The sequence below is a fragment of the Mesoplodon densirostris genome, chromosome 3, assembly GCF_025265405.1.
Source record: "Mesoplodon densirostris isolate mMesDen1 chromosome 3, mMesDen1 primary haplotype, whole genome shotgun sequence".
Classification (NCBI taxonomy): domain Eukaryota; kingdom Metazoa; phylum Chordata; class Mammalia; order Artiodactyla; family Ziphiidae; genus Mesoplodon; species Mesoplodon densirostris.
Genome location: NC_082663.1, coordinates 29,299,133 through 29,317,724, shown reverse-complemented (window position 1 = coordinate 29,317,724; position 18,592 = coordinate 29,299,133). Strand labels below are relative to the sequence as shown.

The 18,592-nt window shown below is 42.7% G+C and overlaps 1 protein-coding gene across 8 annotated transcripts in view; it reads right to left on the bottom strand.

Moving 5' to 3' along the window:
- Positions 1 to 18,592, bottom strand: part of RAI14 (retinoic acid induced 14) — a 151,068-nt gene that overhangs the window by 20,305 nt on the left and 112,171 nt on the right. For 7 of the 8 annotated variants that reach the window (XM_060092785.1, XM_060092782.1, XM_060092786.1 and 4 more), the window contains exons 4-6: positions 12,930 to 13,018; positions 3,923 to 3,987; positions 194 to 251 (exon numbers count right to left, since the gene is read on the bottom strand). In XM_060092785.1, coding sequence (XP_059948768.1) covers positions 194 to 251; positions 3,923 to 3,987; positions 12,930 to 13,018 — 212 coding nt within the window. The remainder of the gene's footprint in view (positions 1 to 193; positions 252 to 3,922; positions 3,988 to 12,929; positions 13,019 to 18,592) is intronic. The other variant, XM_060092789.1, reaches the window with a different exon arrangement.

The following is an 18,592-nucleotide window of genomic DNA, read 5'->3' as shown; positions in this document are numbered from 1 at the left end:
GACGAATTCTAGCTGTATTCCTCCGTAAAACCCTACACGCTTTGCAAACTGAGGAAAATGGGAATGATGTCTAGGAATGACCACAGAAAACGGCATCAGGAGTAACAATGGCAAGGTTAATGGCTTAAATAAGGAAAACGAACACTTACTGTTCCTCAGGGCAGAAGAAGACAAGTAAGAGAATGAAAATTACCTGCATAATGTAAAGCTGTTTTCCCAGAGCTGTCGATACTTTCGGCTGGGCATTTAGACTGTAAGACAAAAAGCAATAAATACGTATAATAAAAATTCAGTTCATCCTTTTCCTGCAAGGTATGACGCAACTTCCTAAGAAAAGTATAATGAACATGAATAAGTCCCAACTGTTGTGCTCCAGGGGCCCAGGATCTCATGGGGAGGGAGACTCATCTCCAAGTAATCACGACACAGGTGAACCGTCACCTCTTGGCTGCTTTGACCGTCTCCCCTCTCTTGCATCAACTCTGTCGCCAACAGATCATCCCCACCAGCTAACAAACATGCTCTAGGATTTCTCATCTTGATCCCACCTTTCCCCCCATTTCCTGCCCTAATTCTCTATCCGCCGTCACAAAACCAACTTCCTGTTAAGAACTGTCCCACACAAGCCATGTTGCCTCGTCTCCCACTTATTCCTGGACTCACTGCAGTTGGGCGTCTGCCCTCAAGACTCCACAGGGATGGCCCTGATGCAAGTGGCCAGCCACCGTCGTGTTTCCAACGACGGCAAACATGCTTGCCCCCCCTCTCACCAACCTCTCCCCGGCAATCCGCTCCCTCTTCTCCAAACACTCTCTCCTCTCAGCCCCTAGAGCCCTGCCTGGCCCATCCGATCTTGGTTTTCCCCCCACTGCTCTGGCCACGCCTGCCCCTTTGGCCAAACATAAAACTGCGGGCTCCTGGATGTTCTTTCTCTAAGCCCTCTCCCTCGGTAATCTCATCCACACCCATAGCTCGAAATCCCATCTAGAAGCCAATGCTTCCCGAGTGTATATCTTAACAGTGACAACACTACTGTGTAAGTATTGGCTATTAGTATGTGCCAGGTACTATTCAAATAATTGTTTTAAGGCTCTTGACAATCCTAGTTAGATACTGTTATTACCCCCATTTACAGATGAGGAAACTGAGGTACAAAGAAGTTAGTAATTTGCTCGGGTCACAGTAAGTGGCAGAGCCAGGATTCAAAGCCAGACAGGCTGGGCTCCAGCCAGTGTTCACATCTGTACACAGCAGATGGCATCTCTGAGCCCCCAGCTTGACAACCCACAGCCTATTTCACATTTCCGCCTGATGTCTCAAACGCAGCACAGCCAACACTTCTGGTTGCCCCTCCCCGCCACGCAGCCTGATCCGAGCCGTCCCTGCCTCTGTCAACAGCACGATCATCGGTCTAGTCACTGAGCCAGAAACCACTGAGTCATCCTTGATTTCTTCTCTTCCTCCTGCCACGTCTAACCTACCACCACGTCCTGTCAATCCTGTCCCCAAAACACACCCCGATCTACTCTCCTCTCTTTCTCCATTGTCACCACCTGGTCTGAGCCAACAGCTGCTCACCTGCACAGCCCTGACGGCCACCTGGCCGTCCTCAGTTCTTTAGTCGATTCTCTATACAAACAGAGTGAACTTCTAAACCGTCAGTGTTGCTCTTTACTTCAAAGTCCTCCACAGTTCCACACTGTACTTTGAGGAATCACTGTCTGCCCATCGTGACACACAAGGCTACAGCCTGGGCCCTTTTTTTTTTTTTTTGGTGGCCTCCACGCCCCCTGCAGTGGAAGCGCAGAGTCTCAACCACTGGACCACCAGGGAAGCCCCCTGGGCCCTTCTTTCTGCTCCTCATTCGCTTTGCCCCCAGCCCACCCACTGGCTTTCTTTCCTCCCCGGCTAGTGAGTGACTTTCCTACCTCAGGCCTTTTGTACTTGCTGTTCCGTCTGCTTGGAATGCTCTCCCCTTGGCTTTCTGCACCGCTGAGTTCTCAGCTTAAATATCACCTCCTCCCCGGGGCCTTCCTGAACATGCCCCCTCACTCCCCTCTCACAGCACTCTGTTAGTTTTCTTCTCAGTGATGTGCAATCGGGCATGTGTGTTTCTGTCTTCATTTACCAGATGGCAAGCTCCAGCAGGATAGGGGCTGCTCTGTGAGTCAACACTCACTGCTTGACAGGGTGCATGGTGCCCAGGGACCACTTGCTACAAGAGAGAGTGGGGGAGAGTTCACGTGACGACTCTCACAAGGCTCTCTTTGTGCCCATCGCCTTAAGGAGGTGGAACTTTGAAATGGCAGCCGCTGGAGAAGGGAAGTCTCTCCAGCAGACAGATAGTAAGAGCAAAAGGCCGGAGAGAGAGGGCGCAGGGTGCAGGGAGGCACGAGATGGCAGTGGCCCCATCACGGAGGGCGTGGGTGGCCCAGACGAGGAGTGAAGCCGTTACCAGAGGGGTGCAGGACCCAAGGTAAGCAGCCCATGAGGAGGCCGTCAAAGCCTCCAGTTTTAACCACTATCCAGAAAGAGGAGCAGAATTCAGACAATTTGCAGAGAGCAGGCAATGGTGGAAATGTCTGTCTGCCCTGCAGTGGTGAGAAGAATAGAGATCACGTTACAGCTTACCATGTTTTGGCCTAATTTTAGAACAGCACAAGGAACCGTTTAAAGGCTTCAAAGATTCCAGGGGAAAACCAATCCATTTGCATAACCAGATATAAAATTACATTAGAGGCTAGAATATCTGGTCCTTGCCCATGAGGATTTCCAGCTTGTCAAGTTCATTCTTCCTTCAAATCAGAGCCAGATGCAAAGTCTGGATAGCCAAGCCAGGATGGGAATGGAGATTTAAAATACAAATAAGTTAAACAAAAATTTAAGGTTAAGACCATGGGTGTGGAGGCAGGGAAGAAAAGTTCTATTGTAACTGTCTTTATAGAGAGGACCCCAGAATAAAAATCATCATCATCATCATCACAGATGTTGATCTACGTTTCTTGAATTTCACTTCAAAGACCTGTTAAGGTTAAGCATTGCTGGCATTGGTGGTAGCTTGCATCAGGTAATGCAAGACAAGAAGCTGTGTGATCAGCAGACCAGGACAAGTTGAAGAATGTGCCCATGTTGCTGCATTAGAATTGCAAAGCCAAATTAAAGCAAGATGCTGGGTCCCAAACGATGCTCAGGAAGGCCAAGACAACAGCTCAAGAGAACAGACATTACTCCAAACACATATTTTATTGCTCTGTGCTGTTCCTGAAAACAGCCAGCTTGCATTTTGACTGGCAACAGCTGGAAGTTACTGTACAAACTGCTATTGGGATTTCATGAAATATTCATCTTTAAAGATATACGGAAGTCACCCTAAGCAATCATTATAAACTTCCTGGCAAGGTTATCAAACCAGGGAGTTGACCTAAAATTATAAAGAAGAATAAAACCAAGAACCTGAACAAAGACTAAGAACTAAAGGCTCATCAAGTTACATACAAGGAAACAGTGGTTGAAATTTTGCTTATCGAGAAAAGCTGCATTCTACTAATGATTGAGAGAGAATAAATACTAGGATACTGGAGATCCTGTATTCTAAGGATCTCGAACAGCATGAAAAATCTTTTTCAAGCTGACTATGTAAAGGGTACAAGTTCTTCCAATAAGAAAAAAAGAGCTGAAGAAAGCGGAGAAAAGGGCTGGATCCCAGGAAGACACTCCAAATTTTTATTAGGATCCCCTTCTCTACCAGCACAACTGCTATGGAAATAATCTTCTCCTTGGTTATAATGAAGCTTCTTAGGAAACCCAGGTTCTGGGATAATATTTGAAGGAGTATGTGTGTATGTGTTTGTTCCTTCACCCACAAGGTTACTTTCAAATTTTAAAAATGACACATTTATAATTTTCTGGTGTTCCACTTTACCTGAAGGAGCTTCTTGATGCATTCATGGTGGCTGTTCTTGGCTGCAAGGTGCAAAGCACTGTGTCCTAAATGGATTAAAAAAAAATTTTTTTTTAATCTCTTATCTCTGTAATGAAGACAACACAACTATGAGGAAATAAATTGTTCTCCAACAAAGACGGAATTGTTACTCTTGAGAATGAGGCCTCAACTTCTTCTCTGCAAAGTTCAGTGTGACAAAAGTGGGGAGAACACAGAGCATCCTGCCCCCCTGGATGACATTCAGAGCCCATGCCAGCTGCTGTCCTCTTGGGGTACAATCAAGCTCTGGGCTAGAAGCTTGCGGTGGACTCCTGGTATGCGCCTTGGAAGTTCTGCTTTCAGCTGTCAGCACGGGTGCCAGACGCCCCACGTCCATAACAGTCACACCAGGCCACGACTGCCACTGGCCCAGGAACCCAGCAAAGGCAGCCAGCGAGCCAGCAGGGAGCACACCAAACACCCGACGAAACCCCACTTCCACCTCTCGTTTCTCCCTCCCCCAGATGTGCGCCAGCTCTGTATGGAAACTACCTGGAGTTCAGATGTCCCAAGTTCTTACATGGAAGAAGGAAAAGGGTTATAAAAACAACACACTAGCAAAGTAGCATCTTTTCACGCTCCCTTCACAGGACATTACAACAACACGAGACTCTCTGACGTTTCTGTGGCCAGATTACTTTAGGAAATTTTAATGCTATACCCGCTACCACCGAATGGGCCTATTGAGTTTCTATGGAAGAGGGGCTTAGAGGCAGCCCTACTAGACCAGCAGGCTCCCACCCCAGGGCCCTGGCAAATTACTCTTTGCTTGGCCTGGACCCTACTCCTCCTCTAAGATAACCACCCAGCTTGCCCTCTTACCTCCCTCGGAGGCCACCGAAACACAGTCTTCTGGATGAGACCTTTCCTGACCTCACCACTTAAAATTCCAGTTCCTCCCCCACCCCTTTTATCCCTACTTCCTGCTTCATTCTTTTATGCACACACACACACACACACACACACACTCATGTTTAACTGCTCTTCTCTGCCCACTAGAATATAAACTCTGTATCCCAAGAGCCCGCAGCACTGCTGGCACATAATAGGCTCTCGATCCACATTTGTTAATTTGAATTAGAGGGTGTGTCCACTACAGATGTCTGCAGAGTGGTATTTGGAAGGAGGGAACCAAAGTTACCACTGCCAGCCAACCCAATACACCTAGGAAACTCCTAAATCCTGCATCTGTAAACTGTTTGACCAAGATACCCCCAATGTAACACCTGTAAGCAACCCACACTTTGGAACAGGCTTAAAGCATGTTTCTCAGCCTTACTGCTCTTGACATTGGAAGCTGTGGAAGGTGGTCCTCTGTACTATAGGATGGTGAGTAGCATCTCTGGCCTCTACCCACTGGACGTCTAGCTGGGACAATCAGAAATGTCCCGAGACATCGCCAAATATCCCCTGGATGGGTGGGAATCACCCCCGGTTGACAACCCCTGGCTTAGAGGAACAGCTTCTTTTATATGGTGGTCCAGTCTCCAAATACCATTTCTCCTTTCTGAATTAGTCTTTATAATAACACTGACCAGAAATCCACTCATTATTAGGTTATCATATGGCTAGGAAATACCGTATTTAAAATTAAAGGGTTTTAGGACCACAGTGAGCTGCACAAAAGCATGTGTGAGGTCAAAAGATCAGATTCCTTCTTTTCTGAGTAGCTGCACAGAGATTTTCTGGGTATGTGTGAGGGGAGTTAATTGATGGGGGTGGAACACTGAGGCAAGACCTCCTCCCAAATGGATGAGGATGAGGAAGGTCAGGAGATGAGGGACTGAGACCCTTGGAAGCAGGAAGACAAAGATCTTCTCTTCCCCTTCCTCCTTTTACCGCAAGAGACCCCCTCCTTTCAGGATGTATAACACACAAGAGTGAGTTCAGATACATTATGCGTTAAATAGGTTTTGGTGGGTTAGCCTGGACCTCAACCATCATTTATACCAGTGTTTCTAAGGACAAGCACATTCTGTGTTTTAAACAAATGCCTTACAGATGAACTTCTGGAACCCATCCTGATTGTAAGTAGAAGACTGTTTATGTCGTGTACGCAATGCCTTAACTTCTGTCTACCCTGTGGACAAAAGCTCTTCTACATAAATAGCACCCACTGGGAAAAGGCACAGTTCTCCAAAGACAAGAGGGTAGGGAGATTTAAACAATTCATCATAAAATAAATAACAGGCTTTTATTTTTCACTCCAATGTGTTCTAGTCATACCTGGAAGTAAGCGCTGTGTTTCTAGAGAAACAAAATTTTCTTATTCCTTGGCCCTGTGGTGTGTTTTCCTAACCAGGAGCACAAAAGCATTTTTCACTTAAAAGTCTCAAAATTCAAATGATGCATCATTCCCTGGACAACATTACACTGGAGTGAGATGTCTCTCACTGCTCCCATTAAAACAAAATTCTCTTTCCAAATGCAAAATTTTCCGGAGAGAATATATTATAGTGACAGAACCTCACTGAAACGAGCCAGTGCATACGTCTGGCTCCCACTCAGCTGTGGATCTGTCTGGAATATCAGGAAGCAACTTCCCTATAGGAAAATAAAACAGGGCAACCCTAATTCAAGTGCATCTCAGCAGAACCCTATAAGCGAACAGACCAGGGCTATTTATAAGTCAAGAGTCGTGGGCTATTCCAGGTGGTGTAAGAATCCTGTTATTGAAAGAGTCTAAGAAGGATGACCTAGCCGTTGTAGCCATGAACACCATCCTCCAACCCACCTCAGACAACAGCCATTTATTCAGTGATTTAAGATCACTGCTGAAACAGAGAAGAACTCACTCACAGAGTGGAGGAACTACTGATGGGACTGAGAACACAGTCTTCAAGTGTAGGTGACAAATTTTTAAACCGATGAGGTCATAAGACACAAAGACATGACGAACAAGCACCAAAAGGCTGAAGTTTGAGAAATTAGAGTTCCAGATTATAACATGGAGACATTTAAAAAAAGAAAGAGAATTAAATTATGCTCGACTAGATAAGGTTTAAAATATCTATTTAAGAACCAGAGTTTCAGAATGCTGAATATAAACAATAAAAGTATAAATTAATTTGTTTCTTATTTACAACTTCAAATATATTGAAACAACACTGTTCTTAGAAATGCTTATCTTTACATCAAGTTTTTAATGATTGAAGCATAAGTCTATTCACCTAGTTATAGTTCCAGGGGCAAGATCAGGGTATAAAAGATGTATTTCCTTTTTTAAATTTTATTTATTAAAAAGAATAGATACATGTATAGTATAATTGAATCACTTTGCTGTACACCTGAAACTAACACAACATGGTTAATCAACTATACCCCAATATAAAATAAAAGTTAACAAAAGAAAACCCCACAATACTGTAAGTCAACTATATTTCAATAAAAAATAATTTTAAAAAATTTATTTGTCTTTTCTTTTATTGAAGTATAGTTGATTTGCAATGTTGTGTTAGTTTCTGGTGTACAGCAAAGCAATTCAGTTTTACATAAACACACATACATATATAGAGGAGATTTCTAATAACCATTCTTACTATTAAATCGAGTTTTGAATTATCTCTTAATCTCCACAATGTAGATTTGCATATTGTTTTATATAGAATCAAAAGACTTTTGTGTGTGTGGATGTATCACCTGAAATATTTTCATGGCCAGGTTATGCTGATTACTGTATATGGCTGGCCCTCCTGACATCCCATACGTATGTGTGAACAGCAAATAAAGGACTATAAATCATACAATCGTTTTTTGGTTTGCCTTTAATCCAAATGAAAATACGAAATACACTTAGTGGGCTATAATTTGCAATTAACATTTTAAATGACCCATTCTCTCAAGTGCCTGAATTTTAAGATGAATATTACCGTCTGTGTCTTCACATGGTGTCATATGTGAGTGGGATTAGGGGCATCATGGAATGGAGGGCCACCCAGAAATCCAAACAAAAGCTAAACCAGTACCTGAAACCCTAGAAAAGAGTAAGGTTCTCAAGTGCCCCGCTCCTGAGACCTCTGTGCATTATGGTATTTCCATACTTCAGTTCTCACTTTCCTAAGCCTCTCTTCTTCTATGAGAAAAGAAGTTTTGTGTGCAAAGGAATCAGGGAAAACTTAAGATATGGGAGTGTGACAGAAACTGCACATCATCCTTCAATCTGTTTCCACCTCCTTCTACAGCAAAACCTTCTATAGTTTTAATTGGATCATTTGCTGCCCAGAATTCCCAGCTTCCCTTAAAGCCAGGTGTGGCCACAGATCACTCTGTGGGCTGGGCTTGCCCACTGTGACTGCGATGCAGACTCAGGGGGAGCCATCCTGGGTCATTAGGACCAAGGCAACACCCTGGATGGTGGACCAACAGGAGTCTGGGTCCCTTGCTGTGGAGCCAAGCTGCCATACCAATTTGGGACTTTCAACTGAGAGACAGAAAAGTCTATCTTGTTTAAGCCACTGGATCACACTGTGTCAAACGCATACGCTTGCTAATAAAGGGAGTCTGAAAGCTCAGGCTTCAGAAGAGCACTGATAACAAACAGAAGATTCTTTGGTCTTCTTCAATCTTCTGTAAATGCTTCTGTTTAATCCAATCTCATCCTCCCAGGCGCTAACTGCAGCCATAAAAAAAAAAAAAAAAAAAAAAAAAAAAAGCCTAGAAATCTGGGAGAAGCAATTTCTAAAGAAACAGACAGAAATGCCACTTCCTACATCAGTGAAGAACAAGAGGAAACAAAGCAAGGAGAGGTGCTGGACAATTACACAGGCCCTGTTCAGAGTCAGCTAGGACTTTAGGTGTGGACTTTCCCAGCTGATTGCTACATATACGCCTAAGGCGTTGTTTGGCAAACAGGCAATAAGGAATGGGGGGAACCCCCCCAAACCAAAAACATGAGTCATGAGCTTCTGCCAGTTTTGGAGTTTCTTTTTCTCATTTGTACTATGAGAGTGTTTGGCTTGGCCATGATCACATTTTTTTTTTTTTTTTTAAGATGTGAAACCTCTGCAAAAGCCTGATGTGTAAAAGAGAATAAAGGTGATGTGGATGAAGTAGCAATAATCATCATAAAATAGGAGCCAAAGGCAGTGAGCACTCACTGTGTGCTGGGCACTAAGATGCCCACACGTATTATCTCACCTAAGCCTCAAAGGCCATCTAAAACGATTATTGAGATGTACTGTACTATACCCAAGGCCTTATCTTCTGACACTGTTCTGCTCCTAAGATTGTTTGTAAAGCACTTATGAAAAGTCTCTGGTCAGGAGCTTCCCTGGCGGCACAGTGGTTAAGAATCCGCCTGCCAGTGCAGGGGACACGGGTTCGAGCCCTGGTCTGGGAGGATCCCACATGCCACGGAGCAGCTAAGCCCGTGTGCCACAACTACTGAGCCCGCGCTCTAGAACCCGTGCTCCTTAACGGGAGAAGCCACCGCAATGAGAAGCCCGCGCACTGCAACGAAGAGTAGCCCCCGCTCTCCACAACTAGAGAAAGCCCGCACAGAGAAACGAAGACCCAATGCAGCTAAAAATAAAAATAAAATAAAATAAAAAAAAAGTCTCTGGTCAGACCGCCAAGCATTTTATGTGGAAGGATCGTTGATAAAGAAATAGATGCTGGGCTTCCCTGGTGGTGCAGTGGTTGAGAGTCCACCTGCCGATGCAGGGGACACGGGTTCGTGCCCCGGTCTGGGAAGATCCCACATGCCGCAGAGCAGCTAGGCCCATGAGCCATGGCTGCTGAGCCTGCGCGTCCGGAGCCTGTGCTCCGCAATGGGAGAGGCCACAACAGTGAGAGGCCCGCGTACCGCAAAAAAAAAAAAAAAAAAAAAAAGAAATAGATGCTAAAAACCCTTTGCTTCTGAACTTAAATGCAATCACCAGTTTAAAATCATCCTGTAGACTTTGTGGATAAAAAGAATTAAAAGGGTCAGTATAATGAGATATTTTGAAAGCATGTTTTTTTCAGAAACTCTATAGGGCAGTTGGATTTATGGTAACAGGTTTTCATACGAGTTCTCAGTGGCTGTTGGGATTGAAGACGACTATATCTTAGTAATAATATGGCAACACTTCAGGTAGGTTTACTGAAAAGACAGCACCTATGAGAGCGGAGCCATTTAATTCATTCATTCGTCAAATGTTTTGGGCAAATGACGACCACTAAAGCACAGTGCCTAATGTCCTTGTCCTTCCCTTGGATTCTGATACGTGTTCTTGAGAGGGAGAGACGGGACTGGGTGATATAGCCGACAGGAAGGATGTGAGCAGTGAAGGCCATCACGTTCATCTGGTTCATTGTAACAGAAAAAAGTTTGAGAAGTGTTGTTCTGCATAACACAACAGACTCTCTATGCACTTTTATCCATGCCGCTCTTCCTTCTTTTGTTCCTGTGTTCTCTTTGCATGTTTTCAAGAAATCACAAGAAGTCATTGCCTCACTCAGACTAAAGTAAAACATTAAGCCCAAGGACCAGAGTGCTGACCTCACTGTTAACAACGTCAGGCAAGAGGGAAGTGACCGGCAGCTCTGAGACATTTCCAACTCATGGGATGTTTGGACGATGTTCTGGGGCTACAAAGTGCTGTGGATTCTACCAGTTTCAATCAGAGTTGAAAGAAATGGGCTGTGGCAGTTCCCACGGACCAGCCCAGAGAAGCATCCAGGATGGGTCTGCAGTGTCCCCTCCAGCTTCTTTTTTTTTTTTTTTGGCCACGCCTTGCAGCACGTGGGATCTTAGTTCCCTGACCAGGGGTTGAACCCATGCTCCCTGTAGTGGAAGGGCAGTCTTAACCACTGGACCGCCAGGGAAGTCCTCCCCTCCAGCTTCTTGGAGGGCACTGTCATCTCAGCTGGCAAGGAAGAGGGAACTGCACTGGGATGTCCAGGTCTCACTGCCCAATTCCCGAGGCTCTCAGAAACTGAGTGAGGGCTCTGGTAGTAAATACAAACTCTACCCACGTGGTGTTAGATGGCCACAAAAAACTATGCTTCTTAAAAGCTTTTAGTGCAGAAAATGATCATGGTAATCTTTTTTTTTTTAAAGGCAGGATTTAGAGTTTATTAATAATGTGATCTCAACTATGTAAAAATGTGCCAGAAAAATCTGTTAGGAAATATAGCTAAACAGTAAAATTTTTTTCTTCTTGGAGTAGAAGGACTCGTTATCTTCTTGGTAGTTTTCTGTATTTCCCAAATTTTCTACAGTGAGCATGTATTAAAGAAACATTTTTTCCCTTTAATAAAAATATGGGGGAGAGACGTTTGGTTATGATGGAAATAACCAGATTCCTGTCTCTAATCTATTTTTTAACATCACATGCAGGTAAACAAAACTGTATTACAGCTCAAATATATTCACTCTAAGAAAATTCTTCTAGATTATGATTTTCTTAGAGAAGAAACCCTGTCTACTTAAGAAGACATATGTTTCATCAAGGCGACTGTAGCCACTCATACTGCTCTAAGTGTATGTGGTACAACTTTAAAAGTAGTAACAATAAACTTTAAAAACAAAATAACTGGGTCTTGGGATTAAAGATGATTTTAATTAGCAACATAAATTAGTGTTTCCTTCAAGGTGGTCACTTAGGGATACCATTCTTTCTTCTATTGGTATTGCCATTTCTCAAAATATTTTTCTGGAGCTTTCTGTGGCATTGCTCAGGAAAATCATTCGGTTACTTCAATCACTCACTATTTTTGACCAAAAATGGTTTTACCAGGTTGACACTTCATTTACCTGACTTGACTTCAAGTGGCTCTTGGCCTGTCCTAAAAAAACGAATCTATTCTCAAAGAATAAAGGTTCCCAAACACTGAGATTATTTCTTTTTAATGCCACAGGCTTTATGAAAACAATTCCAAAACACCAGTTTTCCAGCCATATTTTGAAATAATTATATTTTCACAATACCTGATTGACTAATCTGCCCCCAAGATGACTACTCTGAGGTGTCAGTGTTTTGGGGAAGGGAAAGTGATCCATTTCGGATTAATGAAAAGCCTAAATAAAGACTATGAAATAGACTGATGTTATATTCCAGTAAAAACCACCAAAAGCCTATTAGAAGACAGATTTTCAAGTACAATATAGAAATGAAAAGGCATCAGTAGCTGCTTTGATCTTTCGGTGTGGCCAACAGGGGTAGAATCCCAGGCTGGAGACCACAGGGGCTCCTTCCTATATAACAAGGTTCATAAAAGACAAGCCTACACTTCCTCTTCTATTTGCCTGGATCATCATTTAACAACACTGGCTTCACATTAGAATCACCTGGGAGCTTTACAAAAAATACCAATTGGCTGGAAACGTTCGGACAATGGAATCTGAATTTCAGAAGACAGAGTTTGGGTATATATGTGTGGGGTTGTGTTTGTGTTTGTGTTTGTGTGTGTGTGTGTGTGTGTGTGTGTGTGCGCACGCGTGCACTGTTTATTCTTTTGTTTCCTCTCCTTTCCCCCTTTCTCTCCCTCCCTTCCTCCCCTCCAGTTCTCAGGTGATTCAGATACACTAAACCACAGTAAGGGGTGCAGACCATGGGCAGCTGGTCCACATTAGGATCCTGGCTTCTGTCCACAGAGCTCAACTCAGCTAGTTGACAAAATAAGCGCCTACACAATTCACTCCATTCAGCACTTCATACCATGATTCATAAAAACAAAAATTAGGGAAAGGTGCTTGGTCCATACAAGTAATCTTAGAAAATAAACATTTTAAATGGGGGATAAAAAGCATACAGTCTCTAATTGACTAACCACATATAAGATGCAAACACCTGTAAAGGCACGAATAACGAAACCATGTCAGAGCCTGGTCAGTGGAGTAGACTCTATGTTGTTCTTTTGGCTTATATGTATAGATTGTAAATTTTCCACAATGAATTTGTATCACTTTTGTGATACCTACTTTCTTGCTGGCCTGTTGACTTAAGAGAAAAAGACTACATACCGGCAGTATCCTGGGCTGTCACATCCACGCCATGCGTAACCATGACCCTGAGGCATTCCACGTGTCCTTTTGTAGCAGCAAGATGAAAACTGGAAAAGAGGTAACATCATCTCCTGAAGATTTCCACTCTTCAGAGTTCATCTCTGACCACGTTTTTGCTTCTTTGTGTACACTTTCTCTCACTTAAGTTCCACAACCATCTTGTGGGTAGGTATTATTATCAACCTCGTTTTAAAGAGGAGGAAATGGAAGCTCAAAGCGGTCTGATAATTTGCTCATTGACACTTTTTATTAAGTAATGGATTAGGAGCTAGACCTTAGGTCTTCCAACGTAAAGACAAAGCTTGAAAAAAAGTAAGACACAACTACATTCCTTGTCCCTTTAGGAAAGAATAGCCAGAGTCCCAACTAGATCGGATTCCTAAATAAGAAGTAATTCATCAACTTTTTTCTGCTGTCTAGTGTTTTCACCAAAGCCATTAATTTTAAGTAATACACTCTATGAAGGGAAGTTTGGCCAAGTCAAACAATGGTCAAGGTTCTTGAACAGCATCAAGGTCAAATCCACTGTTGTGTTCTAGCTGAATAACAACAGTTGTACACAACTTTTAAGTGGCTAATGTGTGCCAACTGCTCACTTTAATACATTATCTCTTGTCATTCTCATAAAAGCCTTTTGAGGTGAGAGTCCTAACACCATCTCCATTAGATGGCAGGTGTCTACACTCAGTCAGGTGCAAACAGCATTAGAGAAAGCCCACAAATGCACATCATCTCCGCAGATCCCGGAGTAAAGTGCACTTCTGCAGGCAGAAGGAAAGCACAGTTCCACTGGGCACTCAGGCCCAGAGGCTGAGAAGGCAAAAACCCCAGGAAGGTCTCCACTGCAGAGGTCTTCCCTCTTCACAGCCTCCTTCCTATAGAAGGAGGTTGAGGAGCCTCCCAACTCTCCTCCACCCTCAGTTCTATCTTAGGGACTTAACTTCTCAAGATACTTGCCATGCAGCACCTTGGTGTCTGTACCTCTGAATTAATACCCAGGCAATATTTTTTCATAGGACAGGACCTGTCACTGGGGCCCAGGGTCACATTCAACTAGCAAATCCAAGAGCTAAACCGATTCAAACTCAAGTCAGCTTGACCCAGCACCTCTGCTCTGGAGAACGAGGCTGAGTAAAGGTGGGCAGGTCAGCAATTGGGGATAGGTCAGTCCTGGTTGCAAATCAGCCATACGTCAGCTATGTATCTTTGGGAAGTCAGTTTAACCTCTCTGAGCCTAAATTTCCTCCACAGTAAAATGTGGGGATTGACTCAGATGATATCTGATGGTCCCTCTGGCTCTAACATTCTTTAAAATGATAAATTAAAGCTTACCTGGCTCTGGTCACACCAACTATTTCTGCATTTGTGCAGCAGTTTATGTGTAATGTTTCTTTACAGTCAAAATTCACTCTGTAGGTGATTACACATTACAGTGAAACTCTGATCATCTGGAATGACTTGGGAACGTGGTGACTTGTTTAAATGGAATTCCTGACTAAATACGGCTTAACCTGAAGAACCTCCCTAAAAGGCACTACAAGAATACCTCTGTTTTCAGCATTGTTGGGGTAACTTAACTTTACAATAAGTAAAGTTCATCTTTAAGCAGTGAATTGTTCAATCATAGTGGAAGGTTTCTAAAATCTCCCCAGTTTTTTTTTTTTTTTTTTGCAGTATGTGGGCCTCTCCTGTTGCGGAGCACAGGCTCCGGACGCGCAGGCTCAACGGCCATGGCTCACAGGCCCAGCCGCTCCGCGGCATGTGGGATCTTCCCAGACCGGGGGACGAACCCGTGTCCCCTGCATCGGCAGGCGGACTCTCAACCACTGCGCCACCAGGGAAGCCCTAAAATCTCCCCAGTTTTAATAACAGTATATGTTACATAATTAAATTGCTCTTGAGGACATGATATCACCATTAAGAGCCTCAATTATTGAACTCTGCTTTCAAGGCTATGAATCTAAATGCCCCGCATTATTAAGCTCTAATATTTATTAATATTTATCTTCTTTTCTTAACATCTTTGTGTTTGCTTCTAAGCTATTCATTCTGCTATCTCCTATGACCGGGGAGAACTCAATCAAAATGATCTGGACAGCCATATCTTTTGCTAAAGATAAAAGTACCAGGATTAGTAATTAGCACACTCACATGCATGCACATGCGCACATGCACACACACACAAAACATAAAAGTATGTATAGATACAGAAGTTTTGATTGAAGTTTAACATATATAAAGAAAGGTACACATACCGTAACTGTATAGCCTGCTGAAACTTCACAAATGGAACGTGCCCCTTTTACTTTGATACTGAAGAAACAGAACTTGGCCAGAGACCCAAAATCTTTCCTCGTATCTCCTGCTAGCAACCTAGAAGCTCTTCAACGTGCCCCTTTGAGTTACTGACCCTCTTCCCCCTGTAATATTTATATTTTTTCTACTCCGAGGCTTCCTGGATTACCTCTGGATTGCACACTACAATAATAGGGGATTGAAACTGCAGATACATGTGACAGTGAAGCATTACTGTAGGCCACTACTGCACGTTGATAAATGTGCTCTGATGAACACGACATGCTGTTCTATGGATGACTTGGCTGCCTTCCTCTACTTCCTCTGTGAAGTTCACAGCTCTGTGGGCCAGCTCTTCCGAAGCTACAGCTGCAGCTCTTTCTGGGTTTTGGTAACTGATTTCTCTCCTTGCCTCTTCAGGTGTGGGCAGCAGTGGTGGTGAAATATTTCCCACTGTCACCAGCCAGGGCTGCTTTTCCAGCCTTGCTGGTTTAATCTGACCACATGTGTATAAGCAGTTCCTTTCTTAACCACCCATCAATTATCCTATGTGAGTGCTACCTGTTTCCTACTGGGACCTTGAATGATACCAGTGTTAGGTATTTTGTGTGTGATCATCCACAGGAAGAACTATTAGGTTTCTGTGCACATTATCAGATTAAATATTTATAAGGGCAAATTCAGCCTTAAAAATTGTTTTGACTAGAGAAGATGTCAGAGTAGAAAGATCCTCCCCTCCATGGGCACACCAAAATTACAGCTATTTACAGAGCAACTATTAATGAAAGATCAGAAGACTAGTAGAAAAGATCTTCTACAACCAAAGATATAAAGAAGGAACCACAACGAGACAGGTAGGAGGGGCGGAGATGTGCTATAGTCAAGACCCATACCCTGGGTGGGTAACCCACGAAGAGGAGGATAATTACAATTGCAAAGTTTCTCCCCAAGGAGTGAGGGGTCCAAGCCCCACACTGGGTTCCCTGGCCCAGTGGCCCTGCACCAGGAAGATGAGCCCCTAGAATGTCTGGCTTTGAAGGTCAGCTGGGCTTACTTTCGGGAGAGCCAGAGGGCTGTGGGAAATAGAGACTCCACTCTTAAAAGGCTCACACAAAATCTCACATGCTCTGGAACCCAGGGCAGAAGTAGTCATTTGAAAGGAGCTTGGGTCAGACCCACCTGCTGATCCTGGAGAGGCAGGAGGCAGCTGGAGCTCACCCTGGGGACACAGACACTGGGGACAGCCATGTATGCCCACACTTATATGGGCAATTAATCTATGACAAAGGAGGCAAGAATATACAATGGGGAAAAGACAGTCTCTTCGACAAATGGTGTTGGGAAAACTGGACAGTTACACACAAGACAATCAATTTAGGCTACCTTCTCACACCATATACAAAAACCAACTCAATATGGATTAAAGACGAATGTAAGACCTGAAACTATAAAACTTCCAGAAGAAAACAGGCAGTATGCTCTCTGATGCCAATCTTAACAATGTTTCTTTTGGCTATGTCTCTTCAGGCAAGGGAAACAAAAGCAAAAATAAACACATGGGACCTAATCAAACTAAGAAAACTTTTGCACAGCAAAGAGAACTATCAGCAAAATAAAAAGCCATCTACTGAATGGAAGATATTTGCAAACAGTATATCTGATGAGGGGTTAATAACCAAAGAACTCATACAACTCAACATCAAAAAAAAAAAAAAAAAACCACTTAAAAAATGGGCAGAGGATCTGAATAGACATTTTTCCAAAGAAGACATACAGATGGCCAACATGCACATGAAAAGATGCTCAACATCACTCATCAGGGAAATGGAAATCAAAACCACAATAAGATATCACTTCACACCTGTCAGAATGGTTATTATTAAAAAGATAAAAAGTAACAAGTGCTGGCAAGGATGTAAAGGAAAGGAACCTTGGCACACCTTTGACGGGAATGTTAATTGGTGCAGACTCTATGGAAAACAGTATGGAGATTCCTCAGAAAATTAAAAATAGAACTACCATATGACCTAGCAATTCCACTCCTGGGTATTTATCTGAAGAAAATGAAAACACTAATTAGAAAAGATATATGCACCCCAGTGTTCACTGCAGCATTATATACAATAGCCAAGATATGAAAGCATCATAACTATCCATCAATAGATGAATGGATAAAGATGTGGTATGTATATATATTATGGACTATTACTCAGCCATAAAAAAGAATGAAATCTTGCCATTTGCTTCAACATGGACGAACCTAGAGGGTATTATACTAAGTGAAATAAGTCAGGCAGAGACAAATACTGTATGATTTCACTTATATGTGGAATCTAAAAAACAAATGAACAAACAGAACAAAACAGAAACAGTTATAGATACAGGTGGTTGCCAGAGGGGAGGGGGGTGGAGGGAGGAAAGAAATAAGTGAGGGAGATTAAGAGGTACAAACTTCCAGTGGCAAAATAAATGAGTCAGGGGTATGAAGTGTACACCGTGGGGAATATAGTCAATAACTATGTAATATCTTTGTATGGTGACAGATGGTAACTACACTTATCACTGTGATCATTTTGGAATGTACAGAAATATCAAATCACTATCTTGTGTAATAGGAACTAACAGTGTTGTAGGTCAATTATACTTCAAAAACCAACCAACCAACCAACCAACTCATAGAAAAAGAGATCAGATTTATGGTTACCAGAGGTGAGGGGATTGGGGGAAGGGGAACTAGATGAAGGCAGTCAAAAAGGTACAAACATCCAGTTTTTTAAAAATGTATTTAAAAAGTGACAACCAGATATTTTTACTTCTTAGTTGCTTTATTCCTATGAATTTTTTATTTAATTCAGGCCATGTGTAATAACATCATAAAGAAGTTTATTAAAATATTGGCCAAGGCGAAAGACCTATTTATGAGTAGAGGATAAGAATTAAACAGTACCTTTTTTTAAGCTAAAACAAAAAGAAAACAAAGAGAAAACCAACAACAATAACTCAAAGCCACAGATCTTACTTTATCTATAAACTCATCCACCCTACCTCCTCCCCTGCCACAACTGGATTATTTTGAGGCAAATCTCACTTATATCTTTTCGTCTCTGAACTTTACTGCACATATACTTAAAAGATACGCACTTTACAAAGGAGAAATAATAACGCAATGAGATGCTTTGTATCCAATACCATGTCTAACTTGAATGCAAAACAACCTTGTTTCACCTACACCCTTACCATTATTCTGAAGCAAATCTCATGTCATACCATTTCATTCATAAATATTTCAATATGTATTTCTAAAATAAAATAGCTCTTTACAAAAA